Source organism: Melozone crissalis, unplaced genomic scaffold (assembly GCF_028551555.1).
Source record: "Melozone crissalis strain CALT ecotype California unplaced genomic scaffold, PUWL_Pcris_2 ptg000002l_1, whole genome shotgun sequence".
NCBI classification, from domain to species: Eukaryota; Metazoa; Chordata; class Aves; order Passeriformes; family Passerellidae; genus Melozone; species Melozone crissalis.
Genome location: NW_026535780.1, coordinates 26373380 through 26397094, shown reverse-complemented (window position 1 = coordinate 26397094; position 23715 = coordinate 26373380). Strand labels below are relative to the sequence as shown.

At 40.5% G+C, this 23715-nt stretch overlaps 1 protein-coding gene across 1 annotated transcript; it reads right to left on the bottom strand.

Annotated features, from left to right (window-relative positions):
• Positions 1 to 6577: 6577 nt before the first annotated feature.
• On the bottom strand, positions 6578 to 17268 carry TRHR (thyrotropin releasing hormone receptor). The gene is made up of 4 exons (XM_054279974.1): positions 16336 to 17268; positions 9748 to 10128; positions 7442 to 9000; positions 6578 to 7387 (listed from the first exon to the last, which is right to left on the bottom strand). The coding sequence occupies exons 1-3, from the start codon at positions 17128 to 17130 to the stop codon at positions 8995 to 8997; spliced, it is 1182 nt and encodes a 393-aa protein (XP_054135949.1). The 5' UTR covers positions 17131 to 17268; the 3' UTR covers positions 6578 to 7387; positions 7442 to 8994.
• Between the last annotated feature and the right edge of the window lie 6447 nt (positions 17269 to 23715).

The window sequence follows — 23715 nt, the reverse complement described above, 5'->3', positions numbered from 1 at the left end:
GTGTTTGGACAGTGTTCTTGGGCACATGGTTTGACTCCTGGGTATGGTCCTGGCAGAGCCAAGAATTTGACTCAATGATCTTTGTGGGTTCCCTCCAACTCAGCTTATTCTGTGATTCTGTGTTTATAAATGTATTGTGCCTTCATCACAAGTCTGGGCACAGTCTGAGCCCCTCTCTGCCTGTGCTGTGGCAATAAGTGCAGCCAAGACCGTGAGCTCCCCAGAAACTGGGATCACCAGGTTACAAAACATCAGAGCAGCACTCATGGAAATAAATGCCCAAAGACATTTTTGCATGGGCATCCCCATAAAAACTCACTGATGCTTACAACCATTATGGTGGAGTGCACCGACTGCAGGACAATGCCCCTGTGATGTCCTCACTGATGCCAGAATTAAGAGACTAGCATATTTCATGAAACTGAGGCATAGGATTTACCAGAGACATGTACCTGTCTAGTGTATGGCTTGTACAAAGTCAGTCTCTTAAAATAGCAGCTCCACAAAGTTCTGGAGAGCAGAAAGGACACTTGGATTGTGGGGACTTGTGCTAATTTTAATGTGTCCCAAGAGTTTCAATATTTTGTCTTAGTGAACAAAGAAAACCAGCTGAAGTCAGAAACCGAAATTTTACTTCCTCCCAACCAAAAACCATCAAATGAGATTTGCAGCATGGGCAGGACAACTGGGGATAATAAATGGCCTAGAGCAAAAGGGAAAGAATGCATGAGATAGTATGTTTTCACGGAAAAATAAAAAATAAATCCTTCTGAACAGACTAGAGAGAAAAATATCTTCACCCAGAAGTCTGGAGATTGAATCCCTGCTGCAGAGCTCAGAGATTACCTGTTTTTCATTTCTCTTACTGATGTCAATATATGTGGATTACACCCACTGTTAATAAACACAGGTTTTAGCCTTATGAGATATACATTCTAAATTTACATTTAGCTGCTTTGCTGATGGCAGCTGTCCTACATATCCATGGTGCTCACTTGGCTTTACTGAGGGATATCCCTTCAAAGACTGTCTTTTGAGTATTGAAGGAGAAAGAATTAAAAGAATATGTTTCCTATTTGAGGTATTTTTTGATGCAGACTTTTGCTCCCCACTGTGCATTTAATATACTCATGTAGACTTCCTGCTTCTGGCACAGTCATAGAGATTAGATTTCTGAAATACTGACAGAAGTCCAGCTACTTTGCTGAAACCATAATCAGAAATATCTGGCTTTTGACAGCTCTCATTAAGTGGGAAAAGAAAATCCATTCCAGCGTCTTCTTATTTAAAAATAAATTTGTAATTAATTAGCCAATGCTGTTCTGCAAAGCTTTCAAGCACACAGAGGTCACCAAGAGTGTATTTGTGTTTGATGAATTCGGTAGTGGAGAGAATTTTAATAGCACTTCAGCACTAAGTCAGAATCTTTGAGAAAGGCACTTACAAAACTGTAATTATTTAGTGCTGTAATCAGATGATATTTACCCCTTCTATACTGCTTGTTCACCATGTTCACTTGGTCTTTCTTTGCATGGTAATACTCATTTCTATTGTCCTTTCATTAGCCTCTGGTGAACAACAACAAAATCTGCAAACACAATAAAACACTTTTTGTGTGAAAAACATAATTCCATATTAAGTTTATTTTCTTATTCTTGTTTATAATAGAAGAATAATACTTTTAGGGAGAAGTAGTACCTTTTATCTCCTATCCTGATATTCCAGGCAGGAGAGACTCTTTCCAGAGCACAAGTCAGTTTCAGATCTGGGTGTGAAGGATGAAACTGCGGGCAGAGAACAAAACAACTGCTCTGAGTTTAACTTTGTTATGGACACTGGGTGGAAACCTTTGGAGAAGGGGAGACATAAATAAAGGATGGGAAAGTCATTTAGTTCCCATGAGGTAGAGTGCCTACGCTAACACCAAACTAGACCACCATCTGTTTGCCAGCCCCAGGCCCAACAGGCTCCACATGGTCTGTGTCTGTATCACATTAATTCCTTCACCCTCACAAAGAGGGTGGCAACACCCAAAGTGCTTGTTTGGAATATTGCCAGGCCAGGCTATCTCCCTGTGAGAGTGTCACTTTGCTGGGCACTGGATGTGCTCCAGGGAATGAACCACAGCTTGACAGTGCTGGTGGCAGCAGGACAGTGCCCAGCCTCAGCTGCTGCTTCATTCACTACAGGCAATTATCACCTGCAGAACAGTATTCCTTAGCACCAAAACATTTATTTTAAGAAGTCATAATAGAAGTAGCCTATTGAACTTCAGCCTGACAGTCCAGAATGTCATAGCACTGGGAAAAAGAAACTAGAGTTTGTAATTTAGAAAAATGCAGTCTTATGATGTGAGATCCGTGCATGGCCCCTTATGTTTTCTAGTACACCAGACACAACAGTCTCTTTTCAATCTTGTCACATGCTATTTTAGTGTAACAGCAACAGCTTGTGAAGCTTCTTTGATGTGTAACTTGTTACTAGACATGATCTCTGAAAAATTAGACTAACCTGTTCTCACTGCAGTAGACATGGCCATCTGCCTCTCCCACACATCCACTGTATCCTCTCACAGCCTTGTTCACTCTTCTAATTGTTCTGCATAAACAGAGTAGGATATAATATAACATTTTAAAATGTCATGTTTACATGACAAAGAGTCAATTTTTGAAGATGCTTTCTCCCTTCAGAGCTGTCATTTCCTATTTCCTTCCTAAATGTGTGTCCTATATGCTAAATAATAACTTATTAACCCTTTGTAATTTCTGCTCATTGTTCTCCTGAATGACAATGTCTGCCTGAACGTAATACAGCCTGCCTTTCAAGATACCTTTCAGATATAAATCAGTGGCACATGAGACAAATGTGTTATCCCAATTTGCTGGCTGTACTTTCCCCAGACACTGTGAGCTGCTGGAGTCGTGTTATTGTTTGTTTTGTTTCATACAGGTATTGTGTAGAACTTGAAAGAAAAACCTGTTTGTGATCAACAGGGATTTGATCCATTGTTACAGGACCTCTTTCTGCTGTGGAGCTGGTAGTAGAGTTGCATAATTACATTCTGCAATTAAAATAAGCCCAAGGTATGCCCATCACAGATACAGCTCATCTCAAAAGTCGTACTTGTTGGATGGGCAACACTTATTTTAGACATCACCTGTTTCCTGTGCTTTATTTCATTAGAGGCTATGAGTTCAATTAAGATTTTGGGTGAAAGTCTATTACTACAATCTTATTTTCATTATTCCATATTTGTATATATCCACGGAATGGGATATAAGTGGTTGTCTTTGCTGCAGGTGGCTTTTGCTGCCTCGAGGTCACTCTGTTCCCAGGATCCACAGTGCCTCGTGTCCCCAGAGCTGCTCTGAGGGCAGCCCCCACCAGTGTATGGGGTTATCCAGCCCCATGTAGACAGTGTGAGGGAGGTACAAATGAAAACATTCAGAAATCTACTACCTGGGACTCACAAAAGTCAGCAAGATCTGACTGGAGAGGGAGCCCTCTGTCTTTAGGACTAATGGTAGAGCATTTACTTAAGAAATGAGAGGCATTAATTGGGCTTTAGTCTAGCTCTATGGAGTTTAGCCTTTCTGTATACCCTGATCCTCAGGAGACTGAGTTTTCTTTCCATTACCTTCCTTGAGGAAAACCAGCAGATCAAGTAATTCCAGTCATCCTCTTGAGGCTGGGTTCAAGCACAAGTGGCTGACATCACCAGAAGAGCCAAGCAGCACCCATGGAGTACAGGAACCAACTGTGCTGATTGTGGTGACCAAAGAACAAAGTGGCTTCTGGGCTCTGCCCCTACTCCCAAAATGTGTGGGGGTTTTCTCCTTTTTTCTTTGTTTGTTCATTTTGTTTAATGCTGTCCAGTGTAAAATACATAAATAATCCTTGTAACGGGGACAAGGATTCTATGAATCCCTACCCATTTAAGCACTGTAACTACTGCTAGACTACTGGCACACTGCTCTTCCTTCAGGAAAAAAAAGATTGCATTTTTCAGGCTCTCATTCCCCTACAGATGAAAAAGGATGTTGTTACATTGTCTGTCCATTGCCAAGGACAGCAAGACAAAAGGTTGTATTCAAGTAGTTGTTGAAAAATTTAAATTGCGGTATAATTATCTTGCTCAACATTTAATTAAAGTAGCAACAAAAATTCATTACAAATTAATCCCCACAGCAGCATGCATCCAAGAATTACAAAATGCTTCTTTGGAACAAAAATTGTTCTACATTTATCAGTAGTACATTTCTCTGAACAATTTCATACTATTTATAATAAACAAATAAATAAACAAGGTGAAGTGACAGAATGAAACCAGAATTACTCTGGATAGGTGAAGAAAAAATTCCCTCCAAACCAGTTGCTCTTACATAGTTTGTTAGAATTCAAATTTCCAAGATTCAGCCCCCAAATTAATGAATTCAGGAGTCCAAATCACTTTGAGTGAGCCAATTCACTTACATTCTCTGTATCACCATATCCCAGTAGTCATGAAAGAATCATGAGAAAACAAACTGTTACCAAAAAGAACAAAAGAACAAAGAAACAATTCTGTCTGAAGAAGATATAAAATGTGGAAAGATCATTTTCAAATTTCACTGCAATTTGTAGCAAAAGAAATAACTTTTGCAACAAAAGAAGCACACATACCAAAGAAATGAATTCACTATTGAAAGAACAGTGAATTCATTTCAATCTTTTCACATTCTTGAAATAATGTTTTTTTTCCTTGGTGACAGTGCTCAGATCTGGGGGGTATGCGAGAGATATATTTATTTATTTATTTATTTATTTATTTATTTATTTATTTATTTATTGTAGAATAACTTTTTAAAAAACAAAAAAAATTGCCAACTTCCAAAGTTACTGATCCAAGCCTTCACTGTGTGGCTGGGGAGGTACTGCTGCAGCTCCTTCAGTCCATTTTGCCAGGTAACTGTTTTTGGAGTGATGCTCATGAGATCTTTATCATCTGACTTGTGCCATCCATTTCCACAGAAGCATCACAAACCCTTCCACAGCACATAGGAGCTTCTTTGATATATCCTTTGCTCTGAACTCAGGGAGGTCATCTGATAATTTGAACTGAAGTGGGTTACAAATACACCTGACTTTTCTCAGCTGCACCATTTACCTTCACTGAAGGTTTTAAAATCTCAGAATTTCAGAAAGGATGCAGCATAGCTCCCCAAGCCAGATGTGACAGCAGCACCTCTTCTATTACATTCTGAATAAATTTCTAAATAAAAGTCCAATAAGAATGCAATCCCTTACAGGAAAGATGTTAAATAAGGATATAGGCATGGATTTCAATATTGCTACCAATCAGACAATTCTTCCAGACTAAATGTTGCAAAGGATTTTGCTATCCAAAAATAAATACACAAAGATAGTTATATTCCTGCAGTCAGTAGTTGACATCCAGCCACTTTCACTTCTAGCAAAAAAAAAAATGGATATAATTATCAATAAATTTAAAACCATGTAATTAAAAAAATACATTCTCACATATATAATTTACAACATCTACGTACAAGAAAAAAGGTTGATTGCTGTTCTAAACAGAAGGGCAAACACAGAAACAGTCACATCAGCAGGATATCTGACAAAGTTTTGTAGTGTGAGCTGTATATCAGTTTAAAATTAGAATGGATTTCACAACTAACATCTATAAAGATACAGTCACATCACATTATCAGTTAAAATCACACCTTAGCTTAAATATACAATTATAAATATTGTAGTTTTGCACACAATTTTGCAATCATAATAATTTCTGTTAGCACAAATAAATATCAGAAAGAAATATTTTCATTTTTGTTATTCCCAGTGATGGTGGATACAAAGTCACCTACATAGATTTTAGCCCTTCATGAAGCATCACAAAGAATATGGGTTTAAATACCTCACTTGAGCGTCTGTTGGAGCAGAGACTGAGAAAGCAGACGGTTGCTTTTTGAGCAAAAAGGCAAATAAAGGAGAGAATTCACTTCTGGTACTTTTGGTCTATAAAAGCTGTAATTCAGTCTGTGCTCTGAAAGCCTTGAGATAAAAGTGTAAGTTTTACTGTTATTGTACAAGCACTGAGCTCAGGTTTTACCCATCCAGTCCTACTCCTCACCAGGCAGCCAGGTTTCCATGGAATGCCCTCTGCCTGCTGCTAGACCTGCACATCTGACTTGTGCACATCTTGCTTTTTAAGTAAGAAAAGCAACTAGTTCAAGCATCTCTTGAGAAATTCTGGAAAGTAGGGCCTCCTCTGGAAGCACTGAGCAGATGCCTGGCTGAAAACAGGATGTGAAGGGCAGAGGGATTTCCAGACACCAGCTCCACCAGTGGCCGCCCCCGTAGCCTCTAACCCAGCTCAGACTGGGAATCAGCTCCCAGAGCAGTCCTGGCTTCATCACAGGAGTTTGCAAAGTCAGACACAGGAACTTGCCTTTACTTTGAATGTCTCTTGCCTACACAGGCATAAATTCCTGTGTAAGGTTCATAGATAATTTAATTTTTCTATGACAGGTGCTTTGGAGGAAATGTTGAACAGGTTGTGGTATCTCTCCTTGGCTTTCCCTTATCATGGCAACCTGTAGCTTTAAGCAAGTGTAAGCAGGAAGATGCTATAGAACTCTGTATTTTCACATCAAGCTCTACAAAGGAAGGGTTTGCCCAAAGTGTGTGTCACAGCTATAGAGTTGTATTTATGAGATTAATTGCTAGGTGCTAATTTGAGAATGCATCAGTATCCTTCTCTCTGACTCTTGAGCCCTAGCCAGCTTTGCTTACTTGTCTGACACATGACTTACTCTGTCATTTTAGTTCTTTCTTATTATTTTAGAAGCAGTCTGGGCATTGCCCTTCCAGTCCTGTGGGGGTTCAGACATCTCCACAGAAATAGACACCACTGCATGTGCCTGCCTGGTGGCCTGTGCCGCTCAGAGAGACAACCTGGCAAGCTGGGAAATGCAGAGGATTTGGGAAAGACTGCAACATGGCCTGCATGAGTCCTGCTTCTGGATCTGCTCCAGACAAAGCTCTGCCAGCTTCTGGAATTTGGTCACACCTACTCTGCTGGTTAAAACCTCCTTGCTGTTTGTCCCTTCCAAGCCCTGCCATCACTCTGTCAAGCTGGAGAGTGCCTGTGGAGCTCCGCAAAGGTGAAACAGGAGAAAGCAAGGACGCAGACAGAGCAGGACACAGACTGCAAAATCACAGAATCACAGACTGAGAAAGGTTGGAAGGGACCACAGTGTGTCATCTGGTCCAGCCTCCCTGCTCAAGCAGGGTCATCCCAGGGCACATGGCACAGGACTGAGTGCAGATGGTTCTTGAATATGTCCAGTGAAGGAGACTCCACAACCTCTCTGAGCAATGTTTGCTTCCTCCTTGCCATGTAGAGAATGCCCAACAGAGTCCTTTGGATGCAGCAGACATAGGTTCATGGTTTTAACGCTTAAATCTGAGAGGCCTATCAGGGTATTTTTAGTTCCCTTTAAGTTTGCAAATATAGTTGAATATTAGTGGAAGTAGCTTGAATTAGGGAAGTGGCAGTGCAGGCAAAATGATACTGGATAGGAAAGCCTTACGATGCTGTAGAGGCTGCCTCTTTCACCCACACTGGGCAGGTTTGTGACTCTTGGGGATGGGGCTGTGCAGGGCTGGGAGCTGGACTCGATCATCCTTCTGGATCCCTCCCAAATCAGCCTATTCTGTGATTCTGTGAATCAGCTTTTTTACAGGTTTTTGAATGTCATGTACAAATGTCATGTGTAAAATGTTCATGACACACAGGAACACACGGGCACTTTACTGGGCTTCTGCAGCACAGAAGTGAGAAAATGAACTTCTAGCAAGAACAACAGCAAGTCTAGAGCAAAGCCAAAGCAAGACATGATATTTTGTCTGTAGCTACATCAGGGAGACTGGCCCCAGGCTGCTCATCACAGGCCTGTGTGGGAAGGGCAGGGAAGGGGCTATGCTGGCAAGTAAAAAGCCAGGATGACTTTTCCTCTGACAACACTTTATGTCCTGAAGTGTTCTAATAGATAAATTTTAAAAACATTAAACATTTGAAAAGTGTTACTTTTCTCTGAATTTTCCTCTTTTCCCCAGATATTATCAATATTAAAGCTCTAAACCCCTTCTAGTGCTCGTAGACAAAATTGGTATTGAACCAAGATAAAAGGAGCTGATAAAAGCCTGTTACATACTCTTCAATATCTGTCAATTTCCAACAGGATTCAGTAATAGCTGAGACTTACATTTAAAGTGGTACATCTATAAACCTAATTGCTGAAAAAGATAAGCTATTTTAAATGCTTCTTACTGACTTTTTGTTTGTTTCCAGCTGCACATTCATTGAATAGTCTTCATGTTTCACACTGCCCAAGGTAAAAATAAACCAAAGAAAAGAAAGATTTTGTGCTCTTTGCCATCAGACACCTGTTTATTGAAGCGTGCTGTGATGGCTGCAATGAGATTTGCACTGATGTGGGCTGAGGGAGTCACTGGCAGGTAATTACTGCTATCGGCAGTAATTTGGGTTGCTGTTGGAAGGTCCCCTGGGTACTGCCCAGTGCAGGCACACATTAGAGCAGCTCCTCTCCTCACCTCTCATCTTCACAGGGAGTATCATCCCCTGCCCCACTCTGTGTCCATGGACATGTCCTGGCAAGCCTTGCTCATTCTGAGATAACACACCACTCTTCAGCCAGGTAATGGGAAGAAGGATTTAGGTATTCTCCTGGAGCCAATTCACCTGGCTAAATTTAGGTTGTATTGAGTACTTCATCCAGTTAGCCTCAATAATTCACTCTTTTCACTGCCCAAGATGCTGCATTTTCCTGTAGGGCACCCACAGGTATGAAAAGATTTATGGTAGCTTCTGCAATTCTGTGAGTGGAAATGTCCTTACAATTCATACAGTGGGTGGGAACAGAGCATCCAAACCTCTTACAAGGCTGCACACTCAGAACGAGGTGGGCTTCAGGCCTGAAAGAGAGGAGAGAAGCAAACTGAGAAAGAATATTTTACACTCTCATATAATCTGCAAAAACAAATGAAAACTAAGCATCTTTGTAGATCGTCTATATTTTTAAGATCTAAATGCATGGGTTCACAAACAGCATTTAAGGAGTATTGTGTAAAAAAAGCATCATGAAAACAGTAATGTGCATCATCAAGAGAAGTGGGTTAAGGAGATGTGCTACTCACTACAGAATGAAAGTGCTGGTGTGTGGGAGAGCCTCTCCTTAGCACCAACTGTGTGGGTAACCCCCAGATGGAATCAAGGGGGAAGGCACAAGAAAATGCCCCATGGCCCTCCCTGCAGCCAGCCAGAGCATGTCCAGAGGAATCACTGAGCTCAGACACCAACATCACCCCCTGCCAGAGGTGCACCTGAGGAACCACGCCTGAGAACCACTTTCTGATGCTCCACTAGAGCCCACTGTTCCTCAGAAAGAAGGCTTGACCTGATTGCTTCTCCCCATCCTTCTGCATGCCTCAGATCCTCCAAGTCCCCCCATGCTTGGCACAAGGCACTTTGAAAACACAGCTTTCCAGAGCTGGGCAGTGTCCCTCCCTGCCATGCCCTGTCTGGTGCATGGCCTGTCACTGCCAGCCTCTCCCAGGGCTGCCCTGGCTGAAAGCCACCCCAGCACAGCCCCATGCCCAGCAATGCGCCCTGGTTCTGGAGGACCCACAGCAGTCACTGAAATGTGTTAACTATTAACTAACCTTGGATGACAAACAGGTATCACCAATGGACAGTTTTGCAGAGGACAGGTAGGTATTGGTAATATCTTCTAGCTCAGTGCTGAAATGATCAGAATCCTTGATGACATTATAATTTAGGGCCGTGCTGTAACTGGCAGGTTTCTTCTCCTGCTTCTGCTGGTAGTTGCACAGTTTCCTGAAGGCTGCTCTGAATTTCTGGGACATGAGATTGTAAATGACAGGATTGATGGCACTATTTAAATAAATGCAGATTCTGCAAAATAGCAGGAACCAGTTTTCTTGGAAGGGTCTGGAAAGAAAGGAATTGACGACAACCAGGGTGCGGTAGGGCATCCACAGGAATGCAAACAGGATCACAACCACGGCCAGCATCTTGGTGACCTGAGGGAACACAGAGAGAGACAGAGGAGGGGCAGAAGGTCAGTACTCCCCCTGGCATGAACACATGCGTTCTTACACCTCTAGGGCCAAACCAAACCCCTGGACAGATCCTTCAGTGGGAATTTCTGATGGATATTTGATTCAGAAAGGTTTTATATAGTAGGAAGCACAAAAACCTTGGATTGAAATTTTTCCTAGTTTTTGTTAAATTACTCTTTCCAGATAATATCCCAGTAAGCTAACTGTTGTAGACCTCAGACATTTCCACTTCTTATTCTGGAAGAGGGTGTTGATTCAAATGGGAAAAAAAGGACAAAGAGTATTTTTTTTTCCAAACACATTACATCTCTATCTTTAGACTAGTATAGCCTGTAGAGTAATTAAACATAAAGCCTTTTAGGTTATCTGGTTTAACAGTCCACCTAAAACAATTTCCCAAAGCCAAAAATAAGGAAAAAAGAGAACAATTAGATTAATTTATTTTCCTCAAATCCTCCATATTTAATTAGATCTTCATTATTTGATGTTTACTCTGAAAAGCCAAATAAAGTTTACAGAGCCTGGGAAAAGAGGATTATCAATCAAACTTGATTGTTATAAGAACTTTATTCTATTATGTAATTTTCTTTAGAAAAAAGAAAAGAACAACCTTTGGGAATACCCAGGATAGCTGAAATGAAGCGAATGAGAAATAATAAAAAAAAATCCACTTTAAAATGAGTCTTTCTTTTGTAAATAATTTAATTCTGATGTAGACAGTATTCAACAGCCTCTACATTTAAGAAAGTTTGAAAGGTATTAATAAAGAAAGTAGAAAGCACACAGAAATGTGATATGAGAGGATACATCAGCACACCTTCATGGAAGTCAGGAGATGACTTGGTTAACTGTGTGAAATAGAAAGTGTTGGCACACATTTTGGTGAGCTACAACTGTTTCTTCTGATTGTACATTTATGAGAGTTTCAATAGGAGATAACTCCACTAAGATCACTCACACATGCTAGTTTTAGAAGTAAGCTTTTGTTTGAAGTTATGAGTATATAATTTTATTGTCTTCTGACCAGATAAGTTCATTATATTGAAACCTGCTATCACATTGCCTCATGAATGTATTTTCTCCTATCTTTCTAGAAAGACACACTTTTAAGACAATTTGTTTGGTTTGTTATAGGTATAATAAAGAATGATGATGAAAATCAAAGATACTCTACAAATTGATGCATCTTTATCTATTTATTGGTCTTTGAATGTGCATATTCAAAGGCTGCAATTTTATATTAGTTCATCCCTCACCCTTATTTTTGTTTTCTCTACAGCTGTGTTCAGTGGGAGTAAAAAATAATGAGAAGTGCTACTGAGAAATGAGACTGAGAAATGCTATCTATCTCCTTTTTTTGTCACTTGACTGATACATTTCATTATAACTTCTACACTGTTTGTTTTTTCTAATTTTCTGTTTACAGTCATTGTAATAGAGAAAAATACAAACGTGAATGTTCCAGGTAACTCAAAGGATGATCTCTCCTTATGTCCACTTCTGAAAGGACCATTCCTGTGAACATGGTAGCAAGGAGAGAGTTGACCCCATACTGACCCATTCTGGCTCTCATCCCTCCAGTTCAGCTCCAGCCTGTGCCTCCAAAATGAGCAAATCCATTCAGTGGAGAACAATCATTCACTGTAGAGAATAATCCACATTTAAAGGAAGAAAGCCACCATGTATAGGGCCTGAGTGAACAATGGGACAGAGCCAAACCAAGAGATGTATTCCATCAGGTCAGGCATTCAGGGCATGACAGCCTACACAGGAATCAGAATACTTTGCTACCAGAAGCTCAGCAGGCCACTCTCATAATGGTACCTACCAGTCACAATTTACATTTCTTTCAGGAAAAAATTGCTCAGAGGATCATTTGTAGTGTTGCACCTATCAGCTTGAGTCTGGACTAGAAGTAAATTATTCTTACTGTCAAGGAGGGGGTAATTCAGAGTCACACAATTAACACTGTACAGCAGTGAACAAGGACTGTTACTGCTTGAGTGACTGTATCCCACACACCACACATACATATATATATATATATATATATATATATATAATATATGTATGTTTGTATGCATGTATGTATGTAGTGTGCAAATTATTAGCTGAATTTGTGTATATTGGCATTTGGATGCACATTTTCTTTTCAACACCATAAGCTTCTACTGCTGGAAATGAAGCACTCTGTAGAACTGGTTTTCATTTTGCTCAGGTCAATGAACCAACTCATGCACTCATATGCCTTCACAGAGTCTACATGCAGTGCAAGAGTAGAGACAGAACCCAAGGGTGGCATCTCTTTGGTGGCATCTCTTGGTAGTTCAGTCCATGCAGGACAATGAGGAGAATTCACTAATTTTAAACTGTGTGCAATACATATCTTTCCAAAGGTGCCAAAAATAACAAACCTTTCATGAGGTCTCTATTGCCTGTCAGAAATTCAGTTTCCTGATCCACCTAACCAGCTGTGGTTGTCTCTGAGACACATGATGAGGCCCTGAGTTCAGGTAGTTATTTGCTTATTGGTAAATCCTCCTTAGTCTGGCTCTGGAGTGGTTCTTCGTGCTCAGCTACCTGAGACCATGAGCAATGTGCAAAAGGCAGCAGTTCTGAGGAGGAGCTCTGGCAAGGCTTACTTAGTCCCAGCACGGGGGTTGTGACCCCACTGCAGGGTGAGGCACCACTCAGGGCTTCTGACACAAATTCACCTCAATTTGTGTTATAGGTGAACCCATCATCTAAATACCTGACTGAGGCCGAAGGTTCATTCTTATCCACACCAAAAGTCTTTATTGCTGAACATAAATTGTTTAGAGGAAAGTTTGGTCCTCTTTGTTTAAGCAAAATGCCATGTCCTTTTTCAAATCACTTTATATGAAACAGTACTAATCATATTGGGAAAAGGCTAATTATTTGACATCAGTGGAGTGCTAAGAGGATAAATTTTAAAAGAACATGTTTTTATTACCTGTAAGCATACACCAAAGCTCCCTGAAAGCAGCAGCACTACATCCTCAATTCATTGCTCAGGTGAAGGCAAACACACTGATTGCTCTTTTCTTCTGTATGTGCACTCTATGTTCTATGCTCAGGGTACAAATTATCTTAGTTAGAGAGATTGAAAACATGATAAAAAGACTTTGAGCAATTTCAGCTTAGTCCAAATTTCAAGTGTAGTTTGAATGTTAACAAAAGAGCTTGAGATTGAATATTGTCCTGCCTGCATATAAACACTCAAGCCCTATATTTTTATTTCTGAGGAAGTTCTAAAGAATATTTAAAATATATTTTACTAAGCAGAGTCCCAGTATTTTAATTCTGAACTAGGATCCTCCTTTTCCTTCCTGGTCCAAAAGTTTCTTATTCTAAGAAAGGATTTTTATTAAACATTTTCACTATCTTGGTACAAACAAAGCTTAGTATTGCCTCCTTCTCCTTTGAGTACTAATCTTTCTTACATTGATAGTAAAAGCAATAGTCACTCTGGTGTTTTAAAGCATATAATTACATCTTTCTTCTTGTTGTGTTCATTGCAACATACAGAGATTGCATATCCCAGTCCATGACTTCCTAATCAAAAAGAAGTTGTGCAATGAGGAGGAGAATTAAACAAATAGAAGGATTAAGGTCTTGATATACTAACGCCACAAGTGAAACCAAGTGATGAGATTGAGGCTTTAATGTACAGCGTGTAAAACTTATCTTGCACTGCAAGCTGGAATCTGTGCTTGCTGTGCTGTGAGGGAACAGAGGGATCTCTCTGGTGAGCAGTCATGACTGCAACACTGTTCAAGAGAGAACTTTCTCTAGAGGGGAATCTACCTGCTATTCCTGACCATGATAGCCATGATGACCTCAGATTTGACTGGACTAATCAACTAACTTTGTGAGATACACATACTGTTAAGTGAGCTGGATTCCATCTCAAGTTTAAACCAACATGTTTGCTATGTAAGGCTGCATTTGTTTTTCTCAGTCACCTTGATATCTGAGGAAAGTAGGAATTCCTTTGGGGAAAGTATGAAACCTTCATGCAAACATGCAATTCAGTATACATGCTATAAATGGAAAAGGAAAAAAATCTGTGATCTGTGGGCCGCAGGACCCACACTGAAACAGAGGAAAATGGTGAGAAGGAAGGAGTGACAAGGGACCAACCTCTGCAACCTGACTGCAGCACTCTCTGGCCCCACACTGCTGGTGGCTGCAGGGAAGGGACTGAGTGTAACTTGTGGCTGTAACAACAGGCAATAAATTAGCACTATTAATTTTCCCCAAGTTGAGTCTGCACTGCCCAATAACTGATAGTCTGTTTGCCTGTCCTTGTCTTGGATCATGAAGAATAGGAGCACTTCCCATTTTCTCTCCCATTCCCAGCTGGAGCAGATCCCCCTATAGAAACATGCATATATTTATTTTCATAGAAATGTTCTTGGATACATATGAGAACTGCTACAGAAGCAGGAAGTTCACACCACATTTTCAGACACCTTTTCTACAGATCACATGCTGGATATTGTACACTCCTCAATCCCTGTAGTGCAACACAGGTCCAGGAAGACACAGAGTTTCACATTTCAGCAGGACTCACTGTCAGGCCAGACTGTGTTGTCAGCTATATGTGTCCTTGTCAGCATGGCAGGAAATTTTTCTTTTTGTGTCTTAATAACTGTTGAGATTCTAGATTTTTTAATATGTACTTGTTTTTTCATCTTTTCTCTTGTTTTTCTTGTTTTTACACCACTGCCTATCTTTTTCATGTTGCTGTTTTACAAAAAATATTACTAATTATGCCACATTATCCTTGCTTTGCTTCCTGTGTTGTACTATGTGTAAATTCTAGCTTTACTTATAATGAAGCTGCTTTAAGCAATCAGATTTCTTAGGCTTTTAGAGAAAGTCTTGCTGTCTTTACAAGACATAAATGATATCACATTATAATCTTCACTTTTTGGTTTCATAACAGTGTCCATATTCATCAGTGTTCAATGTAAAAGATTTGTCTGTTTTTCAAGTGATACTAAGCACATGTAATCAAGTAGAAAGTGATATTAACTTGAAGAGCAGGTTATCTTTTTCTACTAATTAATGAACGAAGAAAACAACATTAAACACTTCCTGACTATTAACTATAATTGGCAACATAATTAAATTTAACCTAGCCCACGTATTTGTGTTGTGTGTTTCCAAGCATAGCTCTAGTGCTCTCTGAGGGCTCAGTGCTCTAGAAGGCAGCTCAGTTAACTTTTGATATTTTTGCCATCTCTGTGATAGAACATGGTTCCCCTCATAAACGGTAGCAATTGAAGCATAATAAGAAGAATACAAAGAATAAGAAGAATACAAAGAATAAGAAGAATATCCCCAGAGCCATCTGCAAAAGATACACCCTGTGTTTCCCATCCCTGCACCAGCTGTGCTGCCTGCTGCACACCATGTGGTTTACTGCAAACAGCCAGCAATTAATCTGCTCACTATATTCCACTGGTATCATTACACACAGCAGCATACCTATTCAATAATATAAAAAGAAGCTAGTCAAACCTATGCCTCAGTTTAGAGCCATCGGTACAAAAAATATTTTCTGAGAGACAAACTAAGATATTTAGCATTTACAAAGCAATTTATATCCAGACTTCCTTAAACAGACTTTTCACAGGAGAGTTAGAGACAGGAAAATTTACATCTTGACTGCATTTGCTGAGTGACATAGTGCCTTAGCTTGGACTCAGCCTCAAGTGTCCCAAACTTCCAGGATAGCTCCTTCCCTTCAAATCTCAAAAATAAGTCAAGAGTCACTTTGTATATTTGGCAAGATTACTAACAATCTGTAATGTAAAGAAATTATAGTTAAAAATGTTTCCATCATATTTGACACTTTCTAATTGTTTTCTGATATAGGAAATAAAGTACTGGTTCTTTTTGGTTTGGTTTTTCTTTTTTTTTTTTTTGGTCCTTGCAATAGGTAAAAATGTACAGGCAAGAAAAAAAAAAGTATTTTTATTTATATGTATATCACTTGTTTTAAACTTGACTGTTTAAAAAAGGAACCTTGACTACTTAATAAAAAGATGTATTTTACCTCTTTCCACAACTTCAGACCAATAACTTTAAAACAAGTTGTTCAGGTTTCAGAAAGACATTTCAAATAGTTGCTCCTACCTGCCTTCGAGAAGCAACAGTGCTATTGAAACTCCTGTTAGTCATCTTGGTATTCACAGGCTTGCTTTGGTGAGCCACATCATTCCTCCAGGTCCTAGAGTTTTCTTTTGGGTCTGAAGGGATGGGGTTCAGGAACAGTATCCTAGCAATCAGGCCATAGAGCACAGTCGCCAATACCATTGGCACAACATAAAATATACCAAAGTCCATCATGTAGATAGGAGAGTAATAGCTCCTGGAGACCTTGTAGCCACAGGACACAACAGTAGTCTCTTTGTAGGCTACTGTGTTAAGGTCTAGCAAGAAAAACCAGAGCATACAGTAGATGGAGGTGAAAGCCCAAACAAAAAGAATGATCTTTTTGGCTCTTGAAAAAGTGCACAGGAATTGAGCTTTGATTGGGTGGCAGATGGCTATGTACCTCTCAATGGTGAAGGCAGCGATGGAAAAAGAAGAGGCGTTGATTCCCAGGTACTGGAGATAAGTGATGCAGAGGCACCCGGCGTAGCCGTACACCCAGGATCTGTACAGGCTCTCGGTGATATTGGGCAGCCCTGCAGCCACAAGCACCATGAGATCTGCCACGGCCAGACTCACCAGGTAGCAGTTAGTGGGAGTTCTCATGTGCTTCGTTCTGAGGACCACCAAAACCACCATGACGTTGCCCACGATGCCCAGCCCGCAGATGAGGAGCACCAAGAGGATGGTAACCACTTGGTATTCGGCTGTAATGATCTCCTGGCTTGATAGTGGCAGCCCAGTCTGGTTCTGCTCGTCTCCTGTGCCATTCTCCATCTTCACCAGCCCGCTGCTGCTTCTGCCAAGCACTCGATCTCAGCACCTGCTCTCCATGGTCCCCTGCTAAAGGGTCACTGGAGCAGAGCGTGGGTGAGCTGCAGCCCCAGAAGGCGTTCTCCATGTAGTCACAGTCCCATTCCTACAGCACCTGAACTTTCAGTCTTTGAAAAGTCAGCTATGAGATGGGTTAATCCCTCCAAGGCCCAGCTCACTTGCACAGGCTAGAAGGCTGTTTCCCCACAGCTGCTTTGAGGCGTTCACGAAAGCCAGCCCGTGGAGGCGGGGGTGTCCTGCCTGCAGCGCCAGGGAAGCGCAGCCCCCGCTCCGGCAGCGCCGCTGGCCGGGAGGAGCCACCGCGCCCCCAGGGTGGGCACAGCAGCGGGACGGGAAACCAGGGCGATCCGTGAGGGTTTCTGCCTCACGCCGCTCTCCCTCTCTGCTCTCAGACAGCTGTCATGACAGCATCGATCGCATTGATCCTCGCTGGCAAACAAAGGAGAGCTGACTGGCAACAAAATTGCACCGATTTTTAAAATTCTGACTGCCGCGATGCCGTTGTGAAAAGTAATGGCTATTTACATTTGCCTCCTGCTTTGCAAGGAGTCCCTTCAGGGCTTTACAGAAACAAATGCATCCCAGCTCTTGAAAACAGCAGGAAAAAATGTAGGAGTCTTTTTTACTTAATAGAAAATTCTGTTCAAAACCTCTATTGCTACATCTGTCATCACTCCTGAGTCCTTTCAACTCTTTTGAACTGCAGCAGAGCAACAATAAAGTGATCACAACACAAATTGCTTCTTAACAAGATCAGTCACACAGGCACACGTGCATGCACACAACACAGCGTCACTAATCTACCACTCTTTCCTCAATGTACATTCTCCTCTGATTGAAAAAACTCCTCCACAGTCAGGTTGTGTAAAACCACAGACAAATCAAAGACTGGTGTAAATAACTGTTTTGAGCAGAGCAGATGAAACTCTATCAATTCAGTAGCCCAGCTGCACCTGGAGACTGCACTTTCCTGGCTCACTTGCTAAATGCCTTAGTGGGAAAAACAATAGCAAACCCTTCTGTAAGGCTCTGTGAAAGTGCCCTTGTCAGCTCCCAAACACAGTCTCTCAGCCCACCATTTCTCCTTATGCTACTGTGTTAAAAGTTTGAAGAGCAAACTTGTCTTAAAATCCCTTATTTTTCTGCATTTCGGGCAATTGGTTTTGCTCTTTGCTCAGGAAACAAAAGGTTCAACAAAATAAAATGTTGCACAACTGAGGAAAGGCATCTTAGATTTCAAAACAGACTGTAGTGTTTAGCACTGGCACATGTTTGCAAAACTAGGATTTTAAGTAGACTTAAACAACAGGTGGTGACAAAAAGAGAGTATCACCTGAATGAGAGCTGAAAATCAGACTCAAAAAATACCAGAGGTTTGAGGCCACTCAGTTAAAGTTTTCCAGTCATTTTTTTCCATTTGCCTATGTTGTGATCACATACTTTTTATCTGTAGATCCAAGAATACTTAATGAAATAAAGCAAATATAATTGTTCCTGTTTAATAGATCAAGAAACAGAGGTGAAAAGAATCAGATTGTTTTGCCAATGGTCTTGCAGTGGCCTGTGGGAAAATGCAGGTTGCTGATTACTTGACCAACAGTATATCAGCAGAAACGTATAATCTTGATTGCCCTTCATACCATCTGCAGATCCTGTTATTTTGGACACAGCTGAAAGAGGAAGGTCAGTACTGCTGTAATGCCTGGGTGTCATAAAAAAATATTCCTTCCAGCCCCTCTACACTCCACAACATTTTGTCCTTGAAAATGGACAGATTTCCCCTTCCATGCTTTTAAAGCTGTGTGACCATAGTGGGGGCAGCCCCTGACGTTCAAGCCTGCAGTATAAAATGCACCATGAGGGAGCCCAGGACTGAGAGATCACAGAGTCAGTGTCAGCACTCAGGGACCCAGCAGGGCACTGAATCAAAGATTCAAACCAGGAAACTGAGTGAGATGGCTCTGTGGATAAACTCCTCAGTCCTCAGGGACCTCAGGTGAATTAGAAGTTTTTGGCACCTCCATAGACTGATTTCTCTTCCAGGGGTTACTGATGCCTTTCTGCCACACCGTCACACAGTGAATTCTCACTGCTCCTGTTTCTGTGTATCCTGCTGGCTTATGGAGGCAACCTGTAGGTTCTGATTTGGCCTGAGAATCAGCACATCTGAGAGCATGAAAGTGTTTGCAGCACAGAAACTAATGGCTGAGGACATGGCATGCAGAGAAGCTGTGGAATATTTAAAAGGCCACAATTTTGAAGTAAATATTGGAGCTCTGGACGACGTGTAAGACATGTATTATCTGATGCTTGCCTCATTCTTCTGCATCTGCTTCTGGTCTGTGTCAGAGAGAGGATAGACAGTCTTGTCTTGGTCACTTTTTAAGAGTTTTTATCAAGTGCTGCATTCTGGTAGTGAAAAAGGTATAGAGTTGTCACCGTATGGCTATAAGGAAATAAATCTACAGTAGGCATTCAGAGTATTTTATCAAAAGCAAAATTTTAAGTATTTTTTCCAAAAGTAAGTATTTTATGAAAATACTATCTGTATTAACATGCTAAAACATTAACATACTACCAGTATTAAGATAAGAAAACATTTCCCTTCTCAAAAAATACTTCCACAACCTATAATGTTTATATAAAACCAGCAGTAATTGCAGAAGGAATTTCAAAACCAGAAATATATATTCCATGTAATTAGAGCATCTGGTGCTGTGGATTTCACTGAAACATCATTTGATTCACTTTGCCTGTTTATTTATTCAAATTATCCTTTCAACATGATTATCAGTCAGAGATCAGATACTGAATCTGGGAATCAAGTACAAGACCAATTTTTTCTCCCAGCTGATGCTGTGTTAATGCAATTCTCAAAATGAGGTGGGTAGTTTCACAAGCAGCTCAGCATGAATACATGCAGGCCTGGCAGCTGTGTCAGGGAAATTTTGACAGAAGGTGGCCCAGAGACTGCTGTGAAACTTTTACTGCATATTTGTTACTCCATTTTATGCCTGTACCTGTTGGTCCAGTATCAGTTGACATTGCATGTAGAAATGAGGACAGACACAGTTTGCAAGTCAATAACAACAAGCAGAAAAACAAGCCATGGAAATGTGCTCACTTTTGCCAATGCATGTCTTTTAGTGCAACTGTTGGGGCAGGAGGGAGAGGGGAAGGCATGCTGACACCACCTGGTCTATGTACACTTAGCCAACAGTATCCTTTTCCAAATTGTTTTCCCATTTGTCTCAATTAAAATGTGTCTCTGCTCACACAAGTCACAACTAACCCATAATAAATTGTCTGATAACATTAAGTGCACACTGAGGTGGAACAGTGAATTATTACAAACAGGTTACTCCACTCCCTATAAATTATTCTTAATTTTGTTTCTCTAACTCAGATCACTTCCCCAGTGGGCCTTTTCTGTTTTGATAAACAACTCCAAAAAATAAAAAGGCAATTTCATAATCTATTACCTCTTGTACTCAGGATTCATAAAAAATCACAGCTAAGTTGGATTCCTTACTCTGTGTCCACCTCTGATGGAGCACAGAGCACTTACTGCTGTACAAGTATTTCCAAGGCTGCATTTTTTGAGAACAGAAGCCATCATTGGTAATTGCTTTATTACCATCCAGAGGCTGGCTTTTAAAGTTTGTAACTAGCTACTGGCATGATCAGCTCTAAATGTGTTTGGGAGATTTACACTTGACATGGCTGAATACTCTACGAACTGTGGTCAGCTAGAATTCATTGTCCTACACCTGCTGTGCCACATAGCTGTGTTTTGTGCTGATGTAGAGAACCTGTAGATAAGTGTTTGGTTTGTGGGAGAAACCTGCACCTGGAAAAGCCTTTTGTAACTGAAGATTGTGAGGGAACTAAACATATCTTCTGAGAGATAAATCTCATTACCCAAGGCAGGGATCCTTCTTTCTAACTTATTTTTTGTTGCCTGCCAATGGAGAATGCTGAACTACTGCTGAAAGCCTGGGTGGGTTTTCCAGACATGCCTAAGTGGTTTAGGACTTACGATGAGGTGGAGATCATAACTGTGTCTGACAAATGCTGTTTGATTTAAAGGCTTTTAATCTTCATGAGAGTCTAAATCGTGTATCAAATGTGAGGGGTTTTGCATATTTCTTTTCTTTTAGTCTACATCTTGGACTGGTATGGGCTGAAGGCAAGTGATAAGGAATCTTAATTTACTTGTTCTGAATAAACAGCTGCCACAAAAAGCATGAAAATGGATTTAAGCAATAATCTGGCTCACATGGGAAATTTTGTTTATCTCTTGCCTGTCAACAAGGTCACTGGATATTGTGGTTTGTTGAGACAGATCTGGGATCACGTGGCAAAGGAGGCTGGAAGAACTTTAAGAGGGCTGCTCTTAATTTCTATTAGCTGGGATGGAGAGAAAGTATATAAGATCCTTATGAAGGAGCAGGAAATTTGCCAGGATAAATATAGAAAAATCATCCAAAACAAAAATTAAAAATGCATGAGGAAGACTGCTTTTATGGATTTTTTTTATCCCTTAATTATTTGCATTCCCTTCAACTTCTCCTCTTAAGGGACTATCAGCTAAGCCATAATTACCACTGAAAGGTGATCTGAAGAAAGAGGAGGTGCAGTTCAGTAGGGAAGAACACAAAGTGGTACACTTTGGCAGGAGCAAGCAAGTACCCACCTCTGTGGAAACTGCTCATCTGACCCCAAGCCATGCAACCATCAGTACAAAGGTTGATGAGAAGCTGATGTGAAATCCAATTTTCATCCAAAGTCTATCAGCAGAAGCTGGGCATTCTCCTATCTTACATGATGTCTTTCCATCCTTTAAACACAACTATAATGCTATTTGATAATGCATAATTTCAGAGAAGAAAATGTATGTGGTCAAAGTCTGCTTTGTGCATATATTTCATACACATACTTTGGGTTAAAATTGTTGGTCCTATTTTAAAAAAACACCATGGAAAATCTTCTTGATTACGGACAACATTTAGATTATAATTCCAAATTCTTAATTTAAAAAAAAAGTATTTTTAAGTTATGCTGGAATCTCATTTTTTAAAGTTCAAATTCTCTGAGCAGACTGTGTGGTATGCATTAACACCAATTGCTTATACAAGAGATCCAATGTTTGAAACAAATGAAGAACATAACTGCCTAAAAGATCAAAGCAGAGATCTTGTCTTTGGTGGTTATAAGTTTTAGATCTCACAGATCCCATAGTTTTACTTCAAGGACAGAACTTCCTAGTTCCTATGTAAAGCAAATTTTCTGTCATCTGTTTGTGTCTCTAGAGAGCCTCAAGAGAGGAGAATAAATACCAATTCTACCATGACCCTAAACAGAGCTTTTTCATAAAGAATATGGTTGCTTGTCTATTATTCTAGGGGACAAAGTAATGAATGATCAGACAGAACAGAATTTCATTACATTCATTTAAATTTGTAGTAGAAAGATTTATCATAATTCAGCACAATACCAGCTTTTTATGCTCAAAAGAAAAGCAACACAAGGATATTAAGTCACTCATTAAGATACTATATTTTTGATAATGTTTAATGAAAATTCTTCCTAGATGTGAAAATTACTCATCTCACCTGAGGACCTTGATCACCAACAGGCAGTTTGGCATATCTGTAATGAAATTTTCAGTGGGTTCAGCATGATAATCTGGGAGCTGGGAAGGAGGTTGGCTCACTTGGTATTGCAAAGCAATTGACAGCTAAGCATTTTTTTCTTTGATGAATTAATAACTCAACAAAAATCTTAGAAAAAAGTAATAGAAAAGGAGTGTCAGGGACAGCAACTCCTAGCTCATGCATTATTGGAATGAGTCCAGACCGAGCACAGTCCAAAGGCTCTCCAAGTATGGAGGGGGAACATCAGATCAGTTTGAGTCTTCTGGGTCCAGATCCCTAACTGATGTACAGCTTGGTAACTTCTTCCTAACCAGCAATGACAAACTGAGTAATACCAAGCCGCCTGTAAGATCTGGTGTTTGACTAACACCAGGTGTGCTCAGCTGTGCTGTTGATCCCTGTATCCGTGGCAGAAGGGGTGAGCTCCCCGTGTGGAAGATGGGAGCTGTGATCCCAGCAGAGCCTTTATTGCAGCATGGCAAAAAGCCTCAGGGAAGGTTTCTGTCAGTCTGAGGTGGTTGGTTATGGTGGCTGGTTGTTTGAGTACAACACGGGGCAGACTGAAATTTGTTTCTTCAAATATAAGAACACAATCTGCTGTTGTACATCCTCAGCTCCATGTTGTGTGATTTATTGTGTAAAAGGCAGTGGAAAAATGGTTTATACCCTGATTTCTTGCACCCACCACTTCCATCAGTAGATAAGAGCATTGCTGGAAGGACACAGAATTATTGCTATAGCTGATGAGAGTGATCTCTAGAAATGTTTCATGTAGAAACAAATACAACCACGATGACTAAAACAACTTCCATTTTTTTTTTTCAATCCTAGTAAAGTACTTTTGTTGGGAAGAGACAAAACCCCAGCAGTT